Source organism: Salvelinus fontinalis, chromosome 37, assembly GCF_029448725.1.
Source record: "Salvelinus fontinalis isolate EN_2023a chromosome 37, ASM2944872v1, whole genome shotgun sequence".
Classification (NCBI taxonomy): Eukaryota; Metazoa; Chordata; class Actinopteri; order Salmoniformes; family Salmonidae; genus Salvelinus; species Salvelinus fontinalis.
Genome location: NC_074701.1, coordinates 10,412,942 through 10,440,279, shown reverse-complemented (window position 1 = coordinate 10,440,279; position 27,338 = coordinate 10,412,942). Strand labels below are relative to the sequence as shown.

Sequence of the window (27,338 nt, the reverse complement as noted above, 5' to 3'; positions counted from 1 at the left end):
TGGAAAATGTTCTTCTCAAGAGAATAATCAAAACGTATGCACCAGCATATTTTGAACACCGATTGCTGCTGCTGTTTCTGCTTTGTCCAGGTCACCTCCGGAGGAACTGAAAGCATATTGATGGCATGCAAGGCGTACAGAGACATGGCCTATGAGCGGGGTGTGAAACATCCTGAAATGTAAGTTCACTGTCAAAATCTAGTCCCAGATTATTTTTATTCTTGGCACACCAGATGGGTAAAATGGCGCCGGAGAGGATGGCAGATGTTTTACGTGCCCCCAGCCAATAGTTTTTTTTCTTCATTTATTTGCATTGTTTGTAACTTATTTTTTTACTTATTTTGTACATAATGTTGCCACTACCGTCCATCTCTTATGACCGAAAATAACTCCTCAGGACGCCGCTTACTCACCACGGACTAGCAGAAACCTCTTTTTCCTTTCACGACTGTGAAGAATACACTGCTTCTTCGGGAACAGGTCCCGATCCCCGTAATCTGCGTGAAGATGAGGCGGAGAAAGAGGGGGCGAAGGTCGGGCTGCCTTCTGAAAATTTGTAGGCGATCGAATAAACTCCCACTTCCCTCCATTCTGCTAGGAAACGTGCAATCTTTGGACAATAAAATCGACGAGTTACGCGGAAGACTAAACTACCAACGGGACATTAAAAACTGTACCATCTTATGCTTCACGGAGTCGTGGCTGAACAACGACACTATCAACATACAGCTGGCTGGTTATACGCTGTACCGGCAGGATAGAACAGCAGCGTCTGGTAAGACAAGGGGCGGCGGTCTATGTATTTTTGTAAACAACAGCTGGTGCACGATATCTAAGGAAGTCTCGCGCTATTGCTCGCCTGAGGTGGAGTATCTCATGATAAGCTGTAGACCACACTACCTACCGGGAGAGTTTGTAGCTGTTTACATACCACCACAGTCACCACAGTCACTGAGGCTGGCACTAAGACAGCTTTGAATGAGCTGTATTCCGCCATAAGCAAACAAGAACATGCTCACCGAAATGCGGCACTCTTAGTAGCCAGGGAATTTAATACAGGGAAACTTAAATCCGTTTTACCAAATTTCTATCAGCTTGTTAAATGTGCAGCCAGAGGAAAAATAACTCTGGATCACCTATACTCCACACACAGAAACGCATACAATGCTCTCCCTCGCCCTCCATTTGGCAAATCTGACCACAATTCTATTCTCCTGATTCCTGCTTACAAGCAAAAATTAAAGCAGGAAGCACCAGTGACTAGATCAATAAAAAAGTGGTCAGAGGAAGCAGATGCTAAGCTACAGGACTGTTTTGCTAGCACAGACTGGAATATGTTCCGCGATTCCTCCGATGGCATTGAGGAGTACACCATCAGTCATTGGCATAAGTATTATGTCATAAGTATAATGTATTATTTGTTACATTGTTACCCCAGGAAATCTTAAGTATTATTACATACAGCCGGGAATAACTATTGTGTATATAAGAGCAACGTCAACTTACCAACATTACGACCAGGAATACGACTTTCCCGAAGCGGATCCTCTGTTCGGACCACCACCCAGGCCAATGGACCTGATCCCAGTAGGCGACCCAAAACAACGGCGCCACAGAAGGGGCAGATGGAGCGGTCTTCTGGTCAGGCTCTGTAGACGGGCTCACCGCTCCCGAGTATACTACTCGACAATGTACAGTCTCTTGACAACAAGGTAGATGAAATTCGAGCAAGGGTTGCCTTCCAGAGAGACATCAGAGATTGTAACATTCTCCGTTTCACAGAAACATTGCTCACTCAGGATATGTTATCAGAGTCGGTACAGCCACCCGGTTTCTTCACGCATCGCGCCGACAGAAAGAAACATCTCTCTGGTAAGAAGGGCGGGGGTGTATGCCTTATGATTCAACTCATGGTGTGATCATTACAACAAACATACAGGAACTCAAGTCCTTTTTTTCACCTGACCTAGAATTCCTTACAATCAAATGCCGACCGCATTATCAACCAAGAGAATTGTCTTCGATAATAATCACAGCCAAGTATACCCCCCCCCCCTAAGCAGACACCTCGACGGCTCTGAAAGAACTTCGCGGGACTCTATGTAAACTGGAAACCATATAACCGGAGACTGCATTTATTGTAGCTGGGGTTTTTAACAAAGCTAATTTGAAATCAAGGCACCCTAAATTTTATCAGCATATCGAATGCGCGACTCGAGCTAGCAGCAATCTGGATCATTGCTACTCTAATTTCCGCGACGCATACAAAGCCCTCCCCCGCCCTCCTTTCGACAAATCTGACCACGACATTTTGTTGCTCCCAGCCTATAGACAGAAACTAAAACGGGAAACGCCCGTGCTCAGGTCTGTTCAACGATGGTCCGACCAATCGGATTCCACGCTTTAAGATTGCTTCGATCACGTGGACTGGGATATGTTCCGGATAGCCTCAGACAACAACATTGATGTATACGCTGACTCGGTGAGCAAGTTTATTAGCAAGTGCATCGGTGATGTTATACCCACGGTGACTATTAAAACCTTCCCTAACCAGAAACCGTGAATTCATGGCAGCATTCGTGCAAAACTGAAAGCGCGAACCACTGCTTTTAATCATTGAAAGGCGACCGGAAACATGTCAGAGTACAAACAGTGTAGCTATTCCCTCCGCAAGACAATCAAACAAGCTAAGCTTCAGTATCAAACATGAGACGTATGTGGCAGGGTCTACAGTGAATCACGGATTACTAAAAGAAAACCAGCCCCGTCGCAGACACCGACGTCTTGCTCCCAGACAAATTAAACAACTCCTTTGCTCGCTTTGAGAACAATACAGTGCCACTGACACGGCCCGCTACCAAAACCTGTGGGCTCTCCTTCACCGTGGTCAACGTGAGTAAAACATTTCAACGCGTTAACCCTCGCAAGGCTGCTGGCGCAGATGGCATCCCTAGCCCCGTCCTCAGAGCATGCGCTGGCTGGTGTGTTTACGGACATATTCAATCAATCCCTATCCCAGTCTGCTTGGCCCACATGCTTCAAGAGGGCCACCATTGTTCCTGTACCCAAGAAGGCAAAGGTAACTGAGCTAAACAACTTTCGCCCCATAGCACTCACTTCTGTCATCATGAAGTGCGTTGAGACTAGTCAAGCATCATATCACCTCCACCCTACCTGATACTCTAGACCCACTCCAATTTGCCTACCGCCCAGATAAGTCCACAGACGACGCAATCACACTGCCCTAACCCATCTGGACAAGAGGAATACCTATGTAAGAATGCTGTTCATTGACTACAGCTCCGCATTTAACACCATAGTACCCTCCAAACTCGTCGTTAAGCTCGAGACCCAGGGTCTCGACACCGCTCTGTGCAACCGGGTCCTGGACTTTCTGATGAGCCGCCCCCAGGGGTCTAGGGTAGGAAACAAAATCTCCACCCCGTTGATCCTCAACACTGGGGCCTGACAAGGGTCCGCTCTCAGCCCTCTCCTGTACTCCCTGTTCACCCTTGACTGCGTGGCCATGCACGCCTCCAAATCAATCATCATGTTTGCAGACGACACTACAGTGGTAGGCTTGATTACCAACAAGGACGAGACGGCCTACAGGGAGGAGGTGAGGGCCCTCGGAGTGTGGTGTCAGGAAAATAACCTCTCACTCAACATCATTAAAACAAAGGAGATGATCGGGGACTTCAGGAAACAGCAGAGGGAGCACCCCCCTATCCACATCGACGGGACAGTAGTGGAGAAGGTGGAAAGTTTTAAGTTCCCTGGTGTACACATCACGGACAAATTTAAATGGTCCACCCACACAGTGTGGGGAAGAAGGCTCAACAGAACCTCTTCAACCTCAGGAGGCTGGAAAAATTTGGCTTGTCACCAAAAAGCCTAAAATAATTTTACAGATGCACAGTTGAGAGCATCCTGTCGGGCTGTATCACCGCCTGGCACGGCAACTGCATCCGCCCCCAACCGTAAGGCTCTCCAGAGGGTAGTGCCGTCTGCACAATGCATCACCGGGGGCAAACTACCTGCCCTCCAGGACACCTACATCACCCGATGGCCATAAAGATCATCAAGGACAACAACCACCTGAGCCACTGCCTGTTCACCCCACTATCATCCAGAAGGCGAGGTCAGTACAGGTGCATCAAAGCTGGGACCGAGAGACTGAATAACAGCTTCTATCTCAAGGCCATCAGACTGTTAAACAGCCATCACTAACATTGAGTGGCTGCTGCCAACATACTTACTCAAATCTCTAGCCACTTTAATAATTTGATGTAATAAATGTATCACTAGTCACTTTAAACAATAGCACTTTATATAATGATTCATACCCAACATTACTCATCTCATATGTATATACTGTACTCCATACCATCTACTGCATCTTGCCTATGCCGCAGGCCATCGCTCATCCGTATATTTATATGTACATATTCTTATTCATCCTTTTACACTTGTGTGTATAAGGTAGTTGTTGTGAATTTGTTAGATTACTTGTTAGATATTACTGCACTGTCGGAACTAGAAGCACAAGCATTTCACTTCACTCGCATTAACATTTGCTAACCATTTGTATGTGACCAATAAAATCTGATTTGATTTAAGTGCAATGATTGATGTCGTCCCCACAGTTACTGTACGTACATACCCCAACCAGAAGCCATGGTTTACGGGCAGCATCCGCACTGAGCTAAAAGCTTGAGCTGCCACTTTCAAGGAGCTGGACTCTATCCAGGAAGCTCATAAGAAATCCCACTATGCCCTCCGATGAACCATCAAACAGGCAAAGCGTCAATACAGGACTAAGATCGAATCGTACTACACCGGCTCTGACTCTCGTCGGATGTGGCGGGGCTTGCAAACCATTACAGAATACAAAGGGAAGCACAGCCGAGAGCTGCCCAGTGACACGAGCCTACCAGAAAAGCTAAACTACTTCTATGTTCGCTTTGAGGAAAATAACACTATAACGCATGTAATGCATGAGAGCACCAGCTGTTCCGGAAGACTGTGTGATTACGCTCTACACAGCCAATATGAGGAAGACCTTTAAACAGGGCAACATTCACAAGGACCGCAGGGCCAGACGGATTACCAGGACGTGTACTGTGAGCGTGCGCTGACCAACTGGCAAGTGTCTTCACTGACTGATTTTCAACGTCTCCCTGTCCGAGCCGGTAATACCAACATGTTTTAAGCAGATCCCCATAGTCCCTGCCTAAATGACTACCGACCCATAGCACTCACGTCTGTAGCCGTGAAGTGCTTTGAAAGGCTGGTCATGGCTCATATCAACACCATCATCCCAGAAACCCTAGACCCACTCCAATTTGCATACCGCCCCAACAGATCCACAGATGATGCAATCTCCATTGCACTCCACATCTTCCTTTCCCACCTGGACAAAAGGAACACCTATGTGAGAATGCTATTCATTGACTACAGCTCAGCGTTCACCACGATAGTGCCCTCAAAGCTCATCACTAAGCTAAGGTCCCTGGGACTAAACACCTCCCTCTGCAACTGGATCCTGGACTTCCTGATGGGCCGCTCCCCAGGTGGTGAGGGTAGGTAGCAACACATCTGCTACGCTGGTCCTCAACACAGGGGCCCCTCAGGGGTGCGAGCTCAGTCCACTCATGCACTCCCTGTTCGCTTATGACTGCATGGCCAGGCACAACTCCAACACCATCATTAAGTTTGCTGATGACACAACAGTGTTAGGCCTGATCACCGACAACGATGAGACAGCCTATAGGGAGGAGGTCAGAAACCTGGCCGTGTGGTGCCAGGACAACAACCTCTCCCTCAACGTGAACAAGACAAAGGAGATGATTATGGACTACAGGAAAAAGAGGACCATGCACGCCCCCATTCTCATCAACGGGGCTGCAGTGGATCAGGGTGAGAGGTTCACGTTCCTTGGTGTCCACATCACCAACAAACTAACATGGTCCAAGCACACGGAAGACAGGCACACCAAGACAAAACCTATTCCCCCTCAGGAGACTGAAAAGATTTTGCATGGGTCCTCAGATCCTGAAAAGGTTCTACAGCTGCACCATCAAGAGCATCCTGACAGGTTGCATCACCGGGCCAGTACATCACTGGGGACAAGCTTTCTGCCATCCAGGACCTCTACACCAGGTGGTGTCAGAGGAAGGCCCTAAAAATTGTCAGACTCCAGGCACCGTAGTCATAGACTGTTCTCTCTGCTACTGCATGGCAAGTGGGACCGGAGCGCCAAGTCTAGGTTCAAGAGGCTGTTAAACAGCTTCTACCCCCAAACCATAAGACTCCTGAACATCTAGTCAAATGGCTACCCAGACTATTTGCAGTGCCCCCTCCCCCCCTCTTGACACTACTGCTTCTCTGTTGTTATCTATGCATAGTCACTTTAACTCTACCTACATGTACATACTACCTCAAATAACCGGTGCCCCCGCACATTGACTCTGTATCAGTACCCCCCTGTATACAGTTGAAGTCGGAAGTTTACGTACACCTTAAACTGAGTTTATATGTATTTGGTTATCACAAATCCTGACATTTAATCTTAGTATAAATTCCCTGTCTTAGGTCAGTTAGGATCACCACTTTATTTTAAGAATGTGAAATGTCAGAATAATTGTAGAGATAATGATTTATTTCAGCTTTTATTTCTTTCATCACAGTCCGTGGGTCAAAGTTTACATACACTCAATTAGTATTTGGTAGCATTGCCTTTAAATTGTTTAACTTGGGTCAAACGTTTTGGGTAGCCTTCCACAAGCTCCCCACAATAAGTTGGGTAAATTTTTTGCCCATTCCTCCTGACAGAGCTGGTGTAACGGAGTCAGGTTTGTAGGCCTCCTTGCTTGCACACAATTTTTCAGTTCTTCCCACAAATTTTCTATGGGATTGAGGTCAGGGCTTTGTGATGGCCACTCCAATACCTTGACTTTGTTGTCCTTAAGCCATTTTGCCACAACTTTGGAAGTATGCTTGGGGTCATTGTCCATTTGGAAGACCCATTTGCAACCAAGCTTGAACTTCCTGACTGATGTCTTGAGATGTTGCTTCAAGATATCCACATCATTTTCCTGCCTCATGATGCCATCTATTTTGTGAAGTGCACCAGTCCCTCCTGCAGCAAAGCACCCCCACATCCCCATTTTTCCTCCAAACAAAACGATGGTCATTATGGCCAAACAGTTCTATTTTTGTTTCATCAGACCAGAGGGCATTTCTCCCAAAAAGTACGATCTTTGTCCCCATGTGCAGTTGCAAACCGTAGTCTGGCTTTTTTATGGGCGGTTTTGGACGTTGGCTTCTTCCTTGCGTAGCGGCCTTTCAGGTTAATTATAAGACTTGTTTTACTGTGGATATAGATACTTTATACCCGTTTCCTCCAGCATCTTCACAAGGTCCTTTGCTGTTGTTCTGGGATTGATTTGCACTTTTCGCACCAAAATACGTTTATCTCTAGGAGACAGAACGCGTCTCCTTCCTGAGCTGTTTGATGGCTGCGTGGTCCCGTGATGTTTATACTTGCGTACTATTGTTTGTACCGATGAACGTGTTACCTTCAGACGTTTGAAAATTGCTCCCAAGGATGAACCAGACTTGTGGAGGTCTATAATTTATTTTCGGAGGTCTTGGCTGATTTCTTTGGATTTTCCCATGATGTCAAGCAAAGAGGCACAGAGGCCATGAATTACATCCACATGTACACCTCCAATTGACTGAAATGATGTGAATTAGCCTATCAGAAGCTTCAAAAGCCATGGTATCATCTTCTGGAATTTTCCAAGCTGTTTAAAGGCACAGTCAACTTAGCGTTTGTAAACTTCTGACCCACTGGAATTGTGATACAATGAAATAATCTGTCAAGAATTGTTGGAAAAATGACTTGTGTCATGCACAAAGTAGATGTGCTAACCGTCTTGCCAAAACGATAGTTTGTTAACAAGAATTGTGTGGAGTTGTTGAAAAACAAGTTTTAATGACTCCAACCTAAGAATATGTAAACTTCCGACTTCAACTGTATAGTCTCGCTATTGTTATTTCACTGCTGCTCTTTAATTACTTGTTACTTTCATCTCTTATTCTTATCTTACATTTTTTGAAACTGCATTGTTGATTAGGGGCTCGTTAGTAAGCTTTTCACTGTAAGGTCTACACCTGTTGTATTCATCTCATGTGACTAATAACATTTGATTTGGTCTCAGAACAAGCTTGATTTGCATGCTTGAAATGTTTGCTGTCTCATAAATGGTAATTATGGCTGTATATAATGGTTCTATCACCTGTGAAATGCATTTTATACAGTACAGGGAATAATTTGTGCTCATTTTCCTCCCCTAATTTTGCAGTATTGCACCAGTCAGTGTCCATGCAGCCTTTGACAAAGCAGCAAACTACTTTGGAATGAAGCTTGTTCATATCCCTCTGGACAAGAAGACCATGAAAGTGGATGTTAAGGTGCAAATATTTATTTGTTCCTATTCTAATGGTTAGTCCAAATAATAACTTGACTGGAAAGCCAGTCCATGTTCAATATAAACAAAATGTCTGCATACACAAAAGGTCAGACTAAATGTAGGTTTGTTGGTTTACAAATTCCCAATTGTAACTGTAGCCTTGACCCCAGCCTACTTTAGGTAACAAGAATACGGTGTGATGTCTTGCAACGTGACACTACTTTAACTAATGACTGTCACTGCCGTGACTGACTGGGGAACTCTTCCTCTGTTTGGACTGTTTAAGATTACAATTTCAGACGTGAAAATAGTTACAGGTATCGTCACAGCCCTAGTTTTTTTGCATCTCAATATTTTTTCCATGGCAAAAATGAAAACACGAAGCAGACTGAACTCTTTTAGTCCTTTTAAAAACCTGGAAAGTTAAAATATTGTGTGATTTATAACTTGGAAAAATAAATACATGTGACTCTGGATAACGACATAGTGATGTTTGTTTCCAACATTAGGGCTGTTTTCCTAAAGAAGTTGCGTGTTTTGTTTCCTTGCCAGTATCGCAATACTGGTGTCGTCGCGGGGCCTACAAAAAAACATGGCGGCAACAATGACATTAGAATGACTGGTTCTTAGTGAGGGTGGATGAGACTAATCATTTGTCTTAAAGCAATATCACGACACCTTTTACCTCCTGATAACTCCTAGTTGTTTTGTATAGGCTATGAGGAGAGCCATCAACAAGAACACAGCCATGCTTGTATGCTCCGCACCCCAGTTCCCCCATGGAATCATTGATCCTATTGAGGAAGTAGGAAAGGTAAATTGTCTCGTTGTAATCTACTTCTCATTCTAAGTCATGGGGAAATGTATTTTCAAAACGGGTCATTCTTACATTAAGTTGCTTGTGTGCCTGTGTAGTAACACTGTTGCATAGTACTTTACCTGAAATGACCTAATCCATCATACATGGTGTTTTTCAGCTGGCTGAAAAGTACAACCTCCCTCTGCATGTGGATGCGTGTTTGGGAGGGTTTCTAATAGTTTTCATGGCCAAAGCCAATTACCCACTGGCTCCCTTTGACTTCAGGGTAAAGGGTGTGACCAGCATCTCTGCAGACACACACAAGGTAAGAACAGGGTGTGGATCCCAGACAGTCTTACCTAACATTTTCTCCATCTTGCTTTTCAATCATAAGATGCTCATTGTTCCATAAACATCTCGTTGTTTTGGTTGTTGTGTTGACTAATTTATAGTTTTTTGATCCACCTCTACTCCAGTACGGCTTCGCCCCCAAAGGTTCATCAGTGATCCTGTATAGTGACAAAAAGTACAGGCATTACCAGTACTTTGTGGCTCCAGACTGGCAGGGGGGAATCTATGCGTCCCCATCAGTGGCAGGTTCTCGGCCAGGCGGTATCATCGCAGCGTGCTGGGCCACCATGATGTACATGGGAGAGGATGGCTACATAAAGACTACTAAGAAGATAATTGACACTGCACGTACTATCAAGACAGAGTAAGAGACCCATCTATTACTGTAGTCATTATCGGCCTTGCTTTTCGGCTTTCTCTGTTAGAAACCTCTTAAGGATCGCCTAAAATGACATACCCTAATCTAACTGCCCTTAGCTTAGGACCTGAAGCAAGGATATGCATATTCTTGATACCATTTGAATCGAAACACTTAGAATTTTGGGGGAATGTGAAATGAATGTAAGAGAATATAACACATTAGATCTGGTAGAAGATAATACAAAGAAAAAAACATGTTTTTTTGTACTATCATCTTTGAAATGCAAGAGAAAGGACATAACGTATTATTCCATCCAAGGCGCAATTTAGATTTTGGTCATTAGATAGCAGAACTGTAAGTGCAACGTTTTATACTGATCCAAGGAACCATTGCCTTTCTGTTCATCATTTTGTATCAAAACTGCCCAAATGTGCCTAATTGGTTTATTAATACATTTTCAAGTTCAAAGCTGCGCACTCTCCTCAAACAATAGCATGGTATTATTTCATTGTAATAGCCACTGTAAATTGGACAGTGCAGTTAGTTTAACCAGAATTTAAGCTTTTTGCCAATTTCAAGTACAGTGGGGCAAAAAAGTATTTAGTCAGCCACCAATTGTGCAAGTTCTCCCACTTAAAAAGATGAGAGAGGCCTGTAATTTTCATCATAGGTACACTTCAACTATGACAGACAAAATGAGGGGAGAAAATCCAGAAAATCACATTGTAGGATTTTTTATTAATTGATTTGCAAATTATGGTGGATATTGTTAGATTTCACTGTTTCTAAGGGCTCGTTGTAAGCAAATTGAGATATCAATGTTTTTGGATAGGATAAATATTTGAGGTGTGTTGGTTTTGTTTATTTCTGGATAGAATCCGTAAGATAAACGGAGTGTTTGTGTTTGGAGACCCTGAAGTGTCCGTGGTGGCGATAGGCTCTGACGTCTTCGACATTTTCCGTTTATCCAATGCACTGACGTCGAAGGGTTGGAATCTCAACACGCTACAGTATCCATCCAGGTATGTTTTCCTAAACCTTTTCCCATCTTTGAAGTTCAGTCATGCTTATCAAATATAATGTATACCTTTCATAGAATATTGACTATGCACTGTATGCTGAGGTAATACCAGAACACAAAGTCACGCCGTGGACAAAATATCTAATTGCGATTTCTTTGGGTCAGATATTGCGAACACTTGGGTGAAAACTTGGTAATTCCATCGGATATAGTTAAAACAATTGTCAAGGTAGAGAACATCACTTCTAACATGAGATCGTATGAATGAAACCAATGTTTTCCAACGTTGTTATAGGCTAGATAGGATTATTCCACCTACATATTAACAAACGTAAATGTTTAACATGGTCATCAAAATGTAGTACGCTGTAAGCGCAGCACTTATTAATGAATGAATTATGAGTTCCTATTTTACCATTGCATTCTTAAATAACCTAAATTAACCATAGGCTGTCGATGGAATAGGAAGCTTATGATTGTGTAATTATGTATAAGTAGGCTTAATCATTATTAAATGTCAAAAGTGCCTTAAACATCTAACACGTAGCCTACTGATTGCAAGGTGAATCCTGTCCAAAACATTGGCGTCTGGTCCAGTAAATCAATGTGACATGTTTCAACTTCTCCCTTATTTTTGCTATTCAGTGTAGGATTCTTGTATCTCCTGTCCAGCTTGTTTAGCATCTTCTTGGAGCTGTCTTTGTGGAATGTGTCAATAGGAACCATGTCTTTGGCTAGGGGATAGCCTCAGTGATTTCTATGTATCTGCGGGATGTTTCTTTTGTAGGACGTTACACTTGAAAGCGCATAGGCTATCAATGCCAGTTTAAGGTAGGTGGCTGAGGGGTTTTGTAGCTGTCGGGCACTTTTTTTCCAGTGGTGTAAACTACTTAAGTAAAAATACTTCAAAGTACTACTTAAGTAGTTTTTTGGGGTATCTATACTTTACTATTTATATATTTTTTTACAACCTTTACTCCACTACATTCCTAAAGAAAATGTATGTACTTTTTACTCCATTAGGGCTGTCCCCGACAAAGAAAAATATTGGTCGACCAAGTCAGTCATCTGTTTTTTTTTTTTTAAATGTGTATTTTTTCCGTATATAGACACATCCTATGTGTTTTAATCAAATCAACTATATGCACTGTGCTTAAGGCTGTTACGTATTACCCCCAACACCAGCAGTTATGAGTCATGACTCAGTTAAATTCCACGTGACCGTTGAGTCACGGTAATCTCCTCTTACGCAATCAGGATATGCGTTGAGAGTACCCAACTCATTAATGGCCTGGTACTCAGGGCCTCCTATTGTCCTTCTAACCACTCGGACATCAATGCAATTCAAACCCTTATCAAAACACTTATCAAAACAGTATTGTGCTTTTTAAAACTCGCCTCACTGTCATTGATCAATGTGAAGAAAGAAGGTCAACAACAGGTTGAAACGGAGTCAAACATGGTCATTGTGGATGTTGTTTCAAAGCCTAACAACGAATTGAAATGGACAGCGCTTTCTACGGTGATGATTCATTCAAACACCCATACACATATTCAAGCTTATACATATACATAGGCTACATATGAGTCTCGAATTAAAATAATGATTGTGAAGCTCGTTGTACAATACAAATCCTACCGCATATTACGCACTGCAGAAAAACAATTAGGACAGTGTAAACAACACTAAATTAATTAGGTAAAAGCGCATAGGCTATCAATGCCAGTTTAAGGTAGGTGGCTGAGGGGCACTTTTTTTCCAGTGGTGTAAACTACTTAAGTAAAAATACTTCAAAGTACTACTTAACTAGTTTTTGGGGAGGCTGTTTGAATGGGGGGGAAAGTGTAAAGCCTTTATTACAGCATAGCAAAGATTTTAAAAAGCTGGGTGGCCAGCTCTAGGAAGAGAAATGTGTTGGTACCCTTCCCCAGATCTGTGCCTCAACACAATCCTGTCTCTGAGCTCTACAGACAATTCCTTGGACCTCATGTCTTGGTTTTTGCTCTGGCATGCACTGTCAACTGTGGGACCTTATATAGACAGGTGTGTGCCTTTCCAAATCATGTCCAATCAATTGAATTTACCACAAGTGGACTCCAATCAAGTTGTATAAACATCTCAAGGATGATCAATGGAAACAGGATGCACCTGTGCTCAATTTCGAGTCTCATAGCAAAGGGTCTGAATACTTATGTAAAGCTATTTCTGTTTTTGTTTTTACTAAATTTGCTAAAATTTCAAAACTTTTTTTGCGTTGTCATGATGGATTATTGTGTGTAGATATCTGAGAAAAAAAATTATTTTTAATCTATTTTAGAATTAGGCTGTAAGATGTGGAAAAAGTCGAAGGCATAGTGCCTTCGGAATGTATTCAGACCCCTTGACTTCTTTTGCTGAGAGACCGAATCACTAGATCATTTATTCTGGTTTTGCCCCTATGTAGTGTGTTTCTGGTCACAGGTTCAGGAATGGTTAAAAAAAATCCCCAAATTAACCATACAAGTAGCGGTGTTGGGCAATTTTGGGAAACCATAGTCAATCAATAATATAATAATACTCATACTAAACACTTTCATCTTCAGCTCACAATCTGTGGATGCAATGCGATTTAGAAAGGTTTAGAATTCATGTTAAACATCACAATTTCAAAAATGTCACATGGAAACCAAACGAGGATGGTCTACTGTGATAGGTGGGATGGCCTGAGAGAGGTTGATGGGTGGGATTTAAAGAGCTCATGTTTGGTAATGTATTATTGTCATGTGATTGCTATATATAAAAGTACCATGCATGTCAAATGTATATGTAAAAAGTGATATGTAAAATGTATGCATATGTAGCACAAAAGCTGTAAAAAACAAAAAATACATGTGTGTCCTCCGAAGAGGTTAATAAAGAGTTTTAAAAAACACTACTATTATAGTTTGATAGTCAGTAATGGAGTTAATCGCCTCATTCTCGTCTGACTTCCAACTTCCTGACTAATGTTAGCTAGCTAGCTAGCTTGCTACACACAGGGCTCGAGAATAACTTTTTTTTTCATCACCTTCCCAGAATTGTCCCAAAGTGCATTTCAAACCGTCCCAACATGGTTTTACTCATTGGACCTAGGTCATTCACGGTGATTTTTGAAAAGGCTAATAAGGGAAGCATACTACTGAAATAGATACATGGGGCTGTCAACTGAGGCAGGAATTCACCACCGTGCCTCTATATAAAGACCAACATTGGAATAATATTTAGCATAAATGTACATAAATAATTAGCCTACATGTTAAAGTGTAGCTTGGGTTATATGCATATTGGCTACAGCCTCTCATGTCCACACCGATGCTGACGTGAGGGAGGCACCACAAAATGTAGCCCTTTTTTTTTCTCCTGAGACTTTTAATTACATCAATATAAGCTAAACGGCAGTCATGTTTGACGATTAGAATATTGGTTAACATTAACGTCTAAAGGCTTGATTCAGTTGACATACTCGGCATGGTTCGTTTAGATCAAATGGTCACGAGCGGAGAGAAAGGCCAGTGCCTGTAGCACACCGCACATCACCCACCTTGCAGTCTGAGTAGAGGCAACCATAAACCTGGAGGTTTTATGTCATTTTGAGGCATGTCTTGTTTCAAAGTAGCCTCGCCAAAATCAGACCTTAAGCATGCATTTTCTATTCCATTGGTTTTCAAATCAACTTTCTTTCATTGTTCAGCAGGCGAAGACACAATCCTAGTCATATCAGCAGCCCATGCTAGTTGTTGCATCTTTAGATCTCCCCTCTTTCTAAATTTCTAATGGATATTTTCATCTGTCTCGTGAAACCGCTCGCGTGTGCAGTTAGCTTTTTAGAACGGTGTGTTCCCAATTTAATTTTGGAACATTTGCGCATAGCCTACTGCCATGTGTGCATTGCTGCCCTTCTAATGTGAAGAAATAATATATATATTTTTTGATGTACAGTAGTTCTATGATTTTTGGATCTATCGTCCCAGAACTGTCCCAGAGTCTGTCTGAACCGTCCTAGACATATTTTTTTGTTTTATTTTGTGCGTCCCCGGGCCGACCTTAATTTTGAGCCCTGTCTACATACCCAGAAAGAAAGCACATTGTTCGATCCTCTCTGTCTCTCTCTGAAACTGTTAGACAATTATTTGCTGTGTTGGCTCTAGTAATGATTGGTAAGGCTGGGGGCGGTCAGGCCACAACAAACGAGGCAAACAGGAATTATGAGGGGAAAGTATGTAGCTAGCTAGTGCTAGTTTAATTAGTTTGTTGTTCTCACATCACTTGTCATGACTGCCTACTGCAGCGCTCTCTCAAGACCAATGACTGTGCTCAACACACACCCCACCGGTCCTTCCCTCCCTCCCTCCCCACCACATACTGACTCATTCACTCACTCAGCAACAGCCTGTCTCACTTGCCTGATAGTCGTCAGTAGCAGGTCACAGTGAAATGTATATATTTTTAAGAGAAATGCAATTTAGAAGTAAAATTTTCACCTGCGACATCGTTTTCAAAGTAGCCCAATTCTGCATGCAAAGCAGAGAGTGAGCTGTCTCTTGTGATTAGTCAGCATCCTCTGTGCATGTGTAACGGATGTGAAATGGCTAGCTAGTTAGCGGGTACGCGCTAGTAGCATTTCAATCAGTTACGTCACTTGCTCTGAGACTTTAAGTAGGGTTGCCCCTTGCTCTGCAAGGGCCGCGGCCTTTGTGGAGCGATGGGTAACGATGCTTCGTGGGTGTCAGTTGTTGATGTGTGCAGAGGTTCCCTGGTTCGCGCCCGTGTCGGGGCGAGGGGACGACGTAAAGTTATACTGTTACATATGTAGAGACTGAATGAACAGAGTCTAGCGAATCTCATCGGAGTAGGTACGGTAGTCTAGTGTCAACGAAAGGAGAAAAATCACAGCCTCTTGAGATATGCACATTTCAATATCGCAATTTGGATCGGAAATTTGATTAATCATGCCGTCTACCCCAGGCACCATAGCACCATTTTGAATAATATTTTAAGTACTTTTGTGTTTTTAACCAACATTCTCTCTGTCCCACCGCAGCATCCATATCTGTTGTACAGTACTGCACACACAGGAAGGTGTGGCCAAACAGTTCATCAGTGAGGTCAAAGAGCAGGTGGCTCTCATTTTGAAGAACCCCAATGAGAAGACCACTGGAATGGTGAGTGTTAATGCCGACTCCGTTACCTGGAATAAACTTCACAGCATTGCACCAATAGTCTAATACAAAATATCAATTGTATGAGATTTATTATTCACACTTAAAAAATAAAAATAAAAGTTTATTCTCTCATTTTATGTTCTCTAAAGTGGCTTCGCTTGCAAACATATTTGTTTATATTTTAATTTGCAAACTTATTGGATACATGGCTCTACATTCATAAATGTTCATGTTCTAGGGAGCGATCTATGGCATGGCCCAGTCCATCCCTGACAGATCCATGGTGACAGAGATCTCCTGCGGTTTCCTGGACTGCCTCTACAGCACAGAGGAGCCCAGGTCATCTCATCCCCAGAAGACTCATATAAATGGCAACAGCAACGGCAAGGCCCACTGAGTAGGTTGGCTTTGGCTTGGACACACACCTGGGTCATGTTCATTAGGGCACGCAATGGAAGGCGTTGTAAAACGTTTTGCATCGGGAAAAGAAAATAAGTGTTTCTTGTTAGACAAGTTCAAGTAGTCCCTCCCTGTTTTAGTGTGTTTCTTTCCGTTTGGTGCCTAATGAACACAGCCCTTACCAGCCTGCTTCACCTCTGGTCCACCCATTGCATTACTCAACAGTTGCCTTATCTTGCCCACCTTTTATCTATCTACACACCCTTTTTCAGATATCTTCAGAAGCACAAGCCATTGTTTTTAGCTACCATGACATTTTTCAAATATGTGGAAAGTGAAAGCACATATGTAAAATATGTAGAATAGCAGCTCAAAACATTCAGATAAAATTATGTATGGTTTTGTGATAACATTTTTTTTATGTAATATAATTTTGTTTTTTAAATTCTATAGAGCACTTGACGACGGTTTTATTCAAGTGGTAATTTCAATGTCTGTTCTGTCTCGAGATTTTCTGTTTCAGTTAGATGCTATGAACTCTTTAATTTACAATATTCTGATTTCTCTCTCGCATAATTGTCTCGATCTAAAGTGGTGATTAACATTTTTTATCTGGAATATTTTCAATAGAAAAACATTTTAGCCTCCAAGTAATGTTTGGCGAGAGCAAGACCACAATCATAAGTCGGGGAGAACCCCTCTACTGCCCCCTACCAGAAAACACGACTTCTCAATACTCATGTTCCAGGTACTTATGTCTCTGTTCGATTAATCTACAACAAGTAACAGTTTTCACAGAAAATCATTCATTTCCTAGTGAAATAAATAATGACCCAATGAACAGTAATGAATGATAGAGGAGCAATCATATCTGCATGGATTTCTAAGGACGACAAACTTGAGTCATTTTTAAGACTTGAGCTCCTTTTGAATTGAACACATTACCTTCCTAGCCACTTATTGTACTATAGTGCGTATATACATGTATTCCAAATTGTGGTCCGTCTGTGGCTAATTGCAACTTTCAGTAATAATTCAGGCAGCAGGAAACCCTGGCTGCTGTAGTACACTACCTAGTATACTGTGCACCGCCAATATGTTAAGAATCTGAGACTTACAATCCTTTTGATTTGACAACATATTCATTACCCCTTTCTATTTGAGTCAATGGTTTAGCCTTGGATCGAATGGTTTGACCTAGAATTGATCTCAAGGAACAGAAAACAACTTATTTCGGCATCTTTATAGGCTGTTTTAAGTCTCCATGAACTCAGATTTAATCATTGTTGATGTGCTCTTGTAGTAAATTAATCAACTTATCTTCTAATTATATCTACCTCAGTTTCTGTTCAATGCAATTGTGTTGCTTGTTCACCCAGTAACATCGTTATAGGGTGAAGGAAGACAGGAAAAGCCTCTCTCAGTTTTTCATATGTAAGGGTTAAACATTTCAGACTAAACTGTTATGGCATCTGATAAACTGTTCTTTAAAGCAATGCTACTGGGATAAAACTGTTTGCAAAAAAAAACACCCCTACTGTACACTTGGTAGGCCACCCCCAAAAAAACTTTGATCTTTCCCCTCAATATTTTCCATGTGCTTTCACGTTAGTGTTTGTAGTCAAACTTAAGTACGTATCAGTTGTTTTCTTTCCATGTCTGTGTCGTAGATGTTTTCCCGTTCTGGAGTCATAAGAAGGGAAATAGTCTGACAAGGATGATGTGATGACTTTTAGCCTAGTCCTGGTGTATCATTCTTAAGCATTGACCATGTGACCACTGTTTTTTTCTTTTTATTAATCACACATTGTCTCATGTCACTTTTCAAATTTTTGTTTTCTTATCTTCAACCATTTGTGTTTTATTTTCGACTGCAGGGCAAGCACAAGTTTGGGGGTCAATTCTGGTCTCCGAGGCCTGCAGTTTCTAGTTTGTTCTTTGATTGATTTTCTAGCACCAATGCTTGATTTATATAGCAAGAATGAAAACCAATAGACAGGGTGGCCCTCAAAAAGGCACACAGTTGTCAAAGACCTGACAATGGATTCCTCCTGTGGTTTCTATTTTTCGGTGGAGCCGTCAATGGGGAAACATCCACTAATATTTTGTGACATTTTAATAGCCAGGAGATTATATTCAATTGCAATAGAAACATGTACATGTCCTTATGCAAATGATTGTGGTAGTATTAGTACATGAGAAATTGCTGCTTAGTGATTACCCCACCATATAATCTGTAAATTGTACAGTGAGAATCTGTAAACTTTACAAATGTGCCGTGAAAATCTGAACGAAGCACCTTGCCCTCTCGGAGTTATGGTAGATCATGCCTTCTGTTATATGAGCATAATTTTAACAGCAATAGGCATTTACCTGTATGCCTTTATAGGTTAGATTGACGAGTACTATTGGATAACGCCAATGAATAGATCCATAAAAAAACTTTATGTATCTCTAAAGAATGTAGATTATATTTCTATGTATCGATCAGCCTCAGGGATTTGGCTTCATAACATCAAGTTCAGTAAGGTCCAGTTCTCTTTTATACTGTACATGGAATTGTTGTTCATTGAAATAATATCATTAAATGTTTTAAAAATATATATATAGTGGCATGAGTTTGTAGCTATCTCGTGAGCTGGGCATAATTAAAATAATACTAGTCATCTTTTTATATACTGTATAAAACCCATTTTAAAAAGTTGCATACCCCAGGCCTCTGCCTGGGGCCGCTAAATCACTACATCCACCCCTGACTATTGTGTAATTGTTTGCTATCCTTCATTATTCCAGAGGAAACACCTTTTGAAAGCATTTGTTGGCCTTGACTACACTCCTTTTAAGCATAACAATTGATTCAAAAATACTTTCAGCACACGGGAAGCTAAGCAACATTCAAATTTCAGTAGTCCTACAGCTGTTCCATTTGTCGTTGAATATATTTATCTAAAAAATCTGATAACCTTGTTTATAATCTTGTGATTTTCTAGGAGGGGTGAAATATTCGGAGGCTGACCCCATTTGTCTGTAGGCCACTCTTTTGACAAATGAATAAAGACACACTTGTTATTCAAACAACTTTATTTGCCACTTACAAAACATTTGACAGAGGGAAACAGTTTGAGACAAATGGTAGGCACAAGTAGACTAGACAGACTGACAAGAAAACGCAGTGTTTATGTTGCCACTATAATTTTAGAAAATGACGAATGAACAAGTGAAGGAATTTTCCCCAGTTCGTAGTCAGAGCTAGAGTCATATTACGTGCCTTTTTTGATGCTTAAAAAAAAAAAAAATTGAGTACTTGATCTGCTCAGCTGGGGATAGAGGAATGTTTCATTTACTGTGGGGTCCCGAAATTGACACTTGATTAAAGATGAGCAATAATGACTGAATAAAATAAATAATTGAAATACTGAGCATATATTGTATGCTCAAACAAATGTGGGAAATTATATTCATTTATACTACTACAATTGCTCAGAGAGATTTTGTTTAACAAGTAATATTCTTTCTTCAAAAAGGTAAGGGTCAAAATGATTGACACCCCTACAGATTCTTATAAATTAAAGTAGTCAAGTTTAGTATTTTGTCTCATATTCCTAGCACACATGACTACATGAAGCTTGTGACTGCAAGCTTGTTGGATGCATTTGCAGTTTGTTTTGGTTGTGTTTCAGATTATTTGAATGGTAAACAATGTATTGTGTCATTTGAGTTACATCGTAAGTAATAATTAAATGTTTCTAAACACTTCTGCATTAATGTGGATGCTACCATGGTTACAGGTAATGCTGAATGAATCTTGAATAATGATGAGTGAGACAGAGGGTCAAAGATCATACCCTCCAAGACATGCTAACCTCTCACCTTTACCAATAACGGGAGGTTAGCATGTCTTGGGCATATGATCTTTGACCCTCTGCAACTTTCTCACTCATTTACAATTCAGTCAGGATTATCGATAATCATGGTAGCATCCACATTTAATGTAGAAGAGTCTTATTTCTTAATCAAAATCTATTTTTCTGAGCAATTGTATGAGTATACAATAATATAATTTCCCAATTTTTGGAGCATACAATATAGCTCAGTATTTGAATTATTTATTTTTTAGTCATTATTGCTCATCTCTATCAAGAGTGTCAATTTCAGACCCCACTGTATATAGTTGAATGGTCTTTTGCTCCACTTCCCATATCAGTCTAGTAACAAACACCACACCTGCTAAATGTTACATTATGAATTGAACGTGACCGTTTAAACAAACATTCATTGGGATTCTGAGATGACATTTCCTGTTCCTGTCCCAGGTTAGTCATCTGAATTAACGTATGGGGCGGGATGAATAGGTGTCCTCTGCTCTTGGTTCTGCCATTGAGATGATAGACTGAAATGGCTGCAGGCCATGAGTTGCTCAGAGGACAGATGCTTGGTCGATGAAGGTAGCCAGAGTGATGTCTCTCTTGGAGAGGCCCCCGCAGTCATGTGTGCTGAGTGTGATCTGGACCTGGTGGAGAGGATAAGAGATTGCAGGAAAGACAGGGTAAATCAAATCAAAGGTTATTTGTCACGTGCGCTGAATACAACAGGAGTACCCCTGGGGGGCTCCAGTGTTGAAGATCAGCGTGGCAGATGTGTTGCAACCTACCCTCACCACCTGTGGGCGGCCCGTCAGGAAGACCTTAGTGAAATGCTTTCTTACAGGCTCTAACCAACAGTGCAAAAAAGGTATTAGGTGAACAATAGGTAAGTAAAGAAATAAAAACAACAGTAAAAAGACAGTGAAAAATAACAGTAGCGAGGCTACATGCAGACACCGGTTTGTCGGGCTGATTGAGATAGTATGTACATGTAGATATGGGTAAAGTGACTATGCATATATGATAAACAGAGTAGCAGTAGCGTAAAAGAAGGTTTGGCGGGTGGTGGGTGGCGAGATACAATGCAGATTGCCCGGTTAGCCAATGTGCGGGGGCACTGGTTGGTCGGGCCAATTGAGGTAGTATGTACATGAATGTATAGCTAAAGTGACTATGCATATATGATAAACAGAGAGTAGCAGCAGCATAAGAGGGGTTGGGGGGGCACACAATGCAAATAGTCTGGGTAGCCATTTGATTACCTGTTCAGGAATCTTATGGCTTGGGAGTAAAAACTGTTGAGATGCCGCTTGGCATGCGGTAGCAGAGAGAACAGTCTTTGACTGGGGTGGCTGGGGTCTTTGACAATTCTTAGGGCCTTCCTCTGACACAGCCTGGTGTAGAGGTCCTGGATGGCAGGCAGCTTAGCCCCAGTGATGTACTGGGCCATACACACTACCCTCTGTAGTGCCTTGCGGTCGGAGGCTGAGCAATTGCTGTACCAGGCAGTGATGCAACCTGTCATGATGCTCTCGATGTTGCAGCTGTAGAACCTTTTGAGAATCTGAGGACCCATGTCAAATCTTTTTAGTTTCCTGAGGGGGAATAGGAACTTGAAGCTCTCAACCTGCTCCACTACAGCCCAGTCGATGAGAATGGGGGCATGCTCGGTCCTCCTTTTCCTGTAGTCCACAATCATCTCCTTAGTCTTGGTTACGTTGAGGGATAGGTTGTTATTCTGGCACCACCCGGCCAGGTCTCAGCCTATAGGGGGGAGGTCAATCTCGTCGTTGTCGGTGATCAGGCACACGGTTGTGTAGTCTGCAAACTTAATGATGGTGTTGGAGTCATGCCTGGCCATGCAGTTGTGGGTGAACAGGGAGTACAGGAGGAGACTGAGCTGGCCCTGGGGGGCTCCAGTGTTGAGGATCAGAGTGGCAAATGTGTTGCTGCCTACCCTTACCACCTGGGAGCGGCCCGTCAGGAAGTCCAGGATCCAGTTACAGAGGGAGGTTTTCAGTCCCAGTATCCTTAGCTTAGTGATGAGCTTTGAGGGTACTATGGTGTTGAACGCTGAGCTGTAGTCAATGAATAGCATTCTCACATAGGTGTTCCTTTTGTCCAGGTGGGAAAGGCAGTGTGGAGTGCAATAGAGATTGCATCATCTGTGGATCTGTTTGGGCGGAATGCAAATTGAAGTGGGTCTAGGGTTTCTGGGATGATGGTGTTGATGTGAGCCATTACCAGCCTTTCAAAGCACTTCATGGCTACGGATGTGAGTGCACGGGTCTGTAGTCATTTAGGCAGGTTGCCTTCGTGTTCTTTGGCACAGGGACTATGGTGGTCTGCTTGGAACATGTTGGTATTACAGACTCAATCAGGAACATGTTAAAAATGTCAGTGAAGACACCTGCCAGTTGGTCAGCACATGCCCGGAGCACACGTCCTGGTAATCCGTCTGGCCCCGCAGCCTTGTGAATGTTGACCTGTTTAAAGGTCTTACTCACGTCGGCTACGGAGAGCGTGATAACACAGTCGTCCGGAACAGCTGATGCTCTCATGCATGCCTCGAAGCGAGCATAGACGTGATTTAGCTCGTCTGGTACGCTCGTGTCACTGGGCAACTCGCGGCTGTGTTTCCCTTTGTAGTCTGTAATAGTTTGCAAGCCCTGGCACATCCGACAAGTGTCGGAGCCGTGCGATTCAATCTTTGCCCTGTATTGACGCTTTGCCTGTTTAATGGTTCGTCGGAGGGCATAGCAGGATTTCTTATAAGCTTCCGGGTTAGAGTCCTGTACATTGAAAGCGGCAGCTCTACCCTTTGTCTCAGTGTGAATGTTGCCTGTAATCCATGGCTTCTGGTTGGGGTATGTACGTACAATCACTGTGGGGACGACATCCTCAATGCACTTATTGATAAAGCCAGTGACTGATGTGGTGTACTCCTCAATGCCATCGGAAGAATCACGGAACATGTTCCAATCTGTGATAGCAAAACAGTCCTGTAGTTTAGCATCTGCTTCATCTGACCACTTTGTTATAGACCAAGTCACTGGTGCTTCCTGCTTTAATTTTTGCTTGTAAGCAGGAATCAGGAGGATATAATTGTGGTCGGACTTACCAAATGGAGGGTGAGGGAGAGCTTTGTATGCGTCTCTGTGTGTGGAGTACAGGTGATCTATAATTGTTTTCCCTCTGGTTGCACATTTAACATGTTGATAGAAATTAGGTAGAACTGATTTAAGTTTCCCTGCATTAAAGTCTCCGGCCACTAGAAGCGCCGCCACTGGGTGAGTGGTTTCCTGTTTGCTTATTTCCCTATACAGCTGACTGAGTGTGGTCTTAGTGCCAGCATCCATCTGTGGTGGTAAATAAACAGCCATGAAAAGTATAACTGAAAACTCTCTAGGCAAGTAGTGTGGCCTGCAATTTATCACAAGATACTCTACTTCAGGCGAGCAAAATCTAGAGACTTCCTTATATTTCGTGCACCAGCTGTTGTTTACAAATATGCACAGACTGCCCGCCTCGTCTTTACGGAGTGTGCTGTTCTATCTTGCCGGTGCAGCGTATATCCCGCTAGCTGAATATCCATGTCATCATTGAGCCACGATTCCGTGAAACATAAGATATTACAGTTTTTGATGTCACGTTGGTAGGATATTCGTGATCGTACCTCGTCTAATTTATTGTCCAATGATTGCACGTTGGCGAGTAATATTGACGGTAACGGCAGCTTTCCCACTCGCCTTCTGCGGGACCTCACGAGGCACACCGCTCTGTGTCCTCTGTACCTGCGTCTCTTCCTCTTGCAAATAACTGGGATGTTGGCCTTGTCGGGTGTTCGCAGAATGTCCTGTGCTTCCTGCTTGTTGAAGAAAAAATATTTGTCTAATTCGAGGTGAGTGATCGCTGTCCTGATATCCAGAAGCTATTTTTTTGCCGTAAGATACGGTTGCAGAAACATTATGTACAAAATAAGATACAAATCATGCGAAAGAACACATAATAGCACAATTGGTTGGGCGCCTGTAAAACTGCTGCCATTTCTTCCGGCGCCATCTTACTGATAAATGGACATACGCCTGTTATTCAACTGGACATACACCTGTTAAAGCTATAGTGACATATGGAGAGACAGCATCACTAGTTGTGAAAGGGATAACCGGTTTGTCTATATATATTTTACCCCAGGCAATCCTAGTGGGCTTAAAAACCTTGTTGTACACATTAAACCAGTCAGGGTGATGGTCCATCTTCTCTGCTTGTAGAGCCACCCTGGACATGAAGCCAAAGGCTTGTGAGATAAAGTAGCACACTGTACGTGCAAGTCTTCATTGTCACAATCAAGTAATATGCGTTTTATACCCTACGGCCATTAAATTGATCCTAGATCAGCACTCTCAGACGCTTTATGAATATATTCAAGCTTTTCTGACCTGGATGAAGTCTTTGAAGATGAACACTTTGTAGATGGCGTCCCTTCCCACCACCACCACCCACTGGGCGTTCCGGAGCAGGGGGAGTAGATGCTCCCTCTCCTCACTCAAACCCTGGATTTTACTAGCCTGGAAGAGCAAAGCAAATAGTCCCTGTGCCTATTGGTTGCGTAGATGCCCGTCTGGAATCAGTGTTGCATTGCATTCCCGGGGCCTGTTCGTAACGTTCAGATAGAAATGTGTTGTGTAGAAGAGGTACAATTATCTGTTTATGTAGAATTGGAGATTTTTTTTATTTTTTTTATTTTTATACAATTTGTTTCCACAACATTCTGAACGTGTCACCCGAATTGAAAACATCCCTGGTTTTCAAAATGGTGGGAGGCCCCGTTGCTTTCCCCTCATCACGTCAATGGAATTCCACAGCTCTTATCACATGTGGTCTCACATCAGCTTTAAACTCAGTTAATACTGAAAGGTACTTAAAAAAGGAGGGTATTTGTAGGAGGATTTGTCAAATGATCTGTCTTGGTGTTGAGCCAGCATGGAGACGAAGCAAAGAGATGTCATCATGAAGCAGCCGATTTAAAGGAGAATGCCATCAACCGGTATCTTAGCAATATGCTAATCTTCTTTATCACTATCGGTGACAGATTTGGGGAACAGCACATTGACCACAGGCAGACAATAACCTGAGGCTTCACCTCATTCAATGACTGTCTGTATAGACTCTGTTCCAGTCAGGACAATATGTTTTATTGCAAAACAACATATATACACTTTAGGTGCCATCTCATGTTGTAAGACTCACTCGGTATTCTGTTCTTCAAATACTCATATATGGCACAATCAATAACTCAAATTGCTTAATTATCTATTGAAAACAACACAGTACGCCAACAGGTGTGTCAGGCAGAATGCATGTGACTCAAAGCAGCGCCCTCTGATATAGAGAAGCTACTTTACAAAGCAATTCACTCACCATGGTTTTTTGGCTGTTCTCAGAGAGACAGAGGGCTCTGCTTCACTTGCACTGAGGCAATCTGCTATCCACAGTAAAAGCAGCTGGAATGCAAGCAGGGGTCCTGTTCTAGCTGTCCATGCAGAAGCCTGAACAGAAATGCACACTGCTGGTCTTCGGCATGACCATAATCTTAAATCCTCTCCACTGTTGCCCATAACAACACCATTTCACTAGCCAGTCATTATGTGATAAATGTGAAAAGGGCATCCATGTTAACTTTGTGAAAGGATGTTGACAGATTATGGTCTCAAACAGCACCTTTCACTCTGAAAAAAAAATGACTGATTGATGTAATTCACGAGTGTAGGTCAGTATGAAACATTCAATGTTTTAGTCTACGCTAAGCTTATGAAGACCCATATGTCAGAGAGATTCCATGGTTCTCTGTCCCTGTGTCAGGGTACGATGAAGGTCAAAGGTTAATGAGTTGCCCTACTGTGAGATGACCCTGTGAACTCGGCTGTAACGGGGCGCTCAGGGAAATTAACTAGTTAAGGAAATGAACAGAGGGAGATGACAAATGATCAAGATTAAAGGCCTGAATGAGTGTAGGAAATAGATATGGTGCTTCAGTGGTTTGCACTGCAAAGGGTTTGTTGATGTGCATACATTGAGTGGCTAGACGTTGAGGTAGATGGGTTTGGGCTGGGGGTGGTAGGGTCAAATCAAATCAAATTTTACTCGTCAAATGCGCTGAAAACAACCTTACAGTTTTAAGAAACCCCTCCCCCCCCAAAAAAAGTAAGAGATAAGAAAAACAAATAATTAAAGAGCAGCAGTAAATAACAATAGCGGGGCTTTATACAGGGGGTACCGGTGTCAAGGTAATTGAGGTAATGATGTACATGCAGGTAGGGTTATTAAAGTGGCTATGCATAGATAATAACAAAGAGTAGCAGCAGCGTAGGGGGGGGGGGGGGTGCAAATAGTCTGGGTAGCCATTTGATTACCTGTTCAGGAGTTTTATGACTTGTTGGTAGAAGCTGTTTATAAGCCTCTTGGACCTAGACTTGGCGCTCCGGGACCGCTTGCCGTGCGGTAGCAGAGAGAACAGTCTATGACTAGGGTGGCTGGAGTCTTTGACAATTTTTAGGGCCTTCCTCTGACACCGCCTGGTATAGAGGTCCTGAATGGCAGGAAGCTTGACCCCGGTGAGGTACTGAGCCATACGCACTACCCTCTGTAGTGACTTACAGTCGGAGGCCGAGCAATTGCAATATCAGGCAGTGATGCAACCTGTCAGGATGCTCTCGATGGTGCAGCTGTAGAACCTTTTGAAGATCTGAGGACCCATTTTTTTCAGTCTCCTGAGGGGGAAAAGGTTTTATCGTGCCCTCTTCACGACTGTCTCGGTGTGCTTGGTCCATGTTAGTTTGTTGGTGATGTGGACGCCAAGGACCTTGAAGCTCTCAACCTGCTCCAC

At 42.5% G+C, this 27,338-nt stretch overlaps 2 protein-coding genes across 2 annotated transcripts in view; one reads left to right on the top strand and one right to left on the bottom strand.

The window, feature by feature from the left end:
- LOC129836109 (sphingosine-1-phosphate lyase 1-like) overlaps positions 1-19,190 on the top strand; it is a 37,530-nt gene extending 18,340 nt beyond the window's left edge. Inside the window, exons 7-14 of the mRNA XM_055901909.1 lie at positions 91-179; positions 8,370-8,478; positions 9,193-9,291; positions 9,455-9,601; positions 9,753-9,991; positions 10,864-11,010; positions 16,070-16,190; positions 16,429-19,190. Coding sequence (XP_055757884.1) covers positions 91-179; positions 8,370-8,478; positions 9,193-9,291; positions 9,455-9,601; positions 9,753-9,991; positions 10,864-11,010; positions 16,070-16,190; positions 16,429-16,587 — 1,110 coding nt within the window. The 3' untranslated portion in view covers positions 16,588-19,190. The remainder of the gene's footprint in view (positions 1-90; positions 180-8,369; positions 8,479-9,192; positions 9,292-9,454; positions 9,602-9,752; positions 9,992-10,863; positions 11,011-16,069; positions 16,191-16,428) is intronic.
- A 462-nt stretch (positions 19,191-19,652) lies between these two features.
- On the bottom strand, positions 19,653-25,970 carry pcbd1 (pterin-4 alpha-carbinolamine dehydratase/dimerization cofactor of hepatocyte nuclear factor 1 alpha). The gene is made up of 3 exons (XM_055901910.1): positions 25,874-25,970; positions 24,892-25,020; positions 19,653-21,099 (listed from the first exon to the last, which is right to left on the bottom strand). Exons 1-3 carry the CDS (start codon positions 25,874-25,876, stop codon positions 21,007-21,009), a joined length of 225 nt encoding a protein of 74 aa, XP_055757885.1. The 5' UTR covers positions 25,877-25,970; the 3' UTR covers positions 19,653-21,006.
- Between the last annotated feature and the right edge of the window lie 1,368 nt (positions 25,971-27,338).

Coding starts and splice junctions, on each gene's coding strand:
- pcbd1 (XM_055901910.1), bottom strand. Junction 21,100..24,891: donor TCTTCAAAGACTTCATCCAG/GTCAGAAAAGCT, acceptor CCTCTCCACCAG/GTCCAGATCACACTCAGCAC.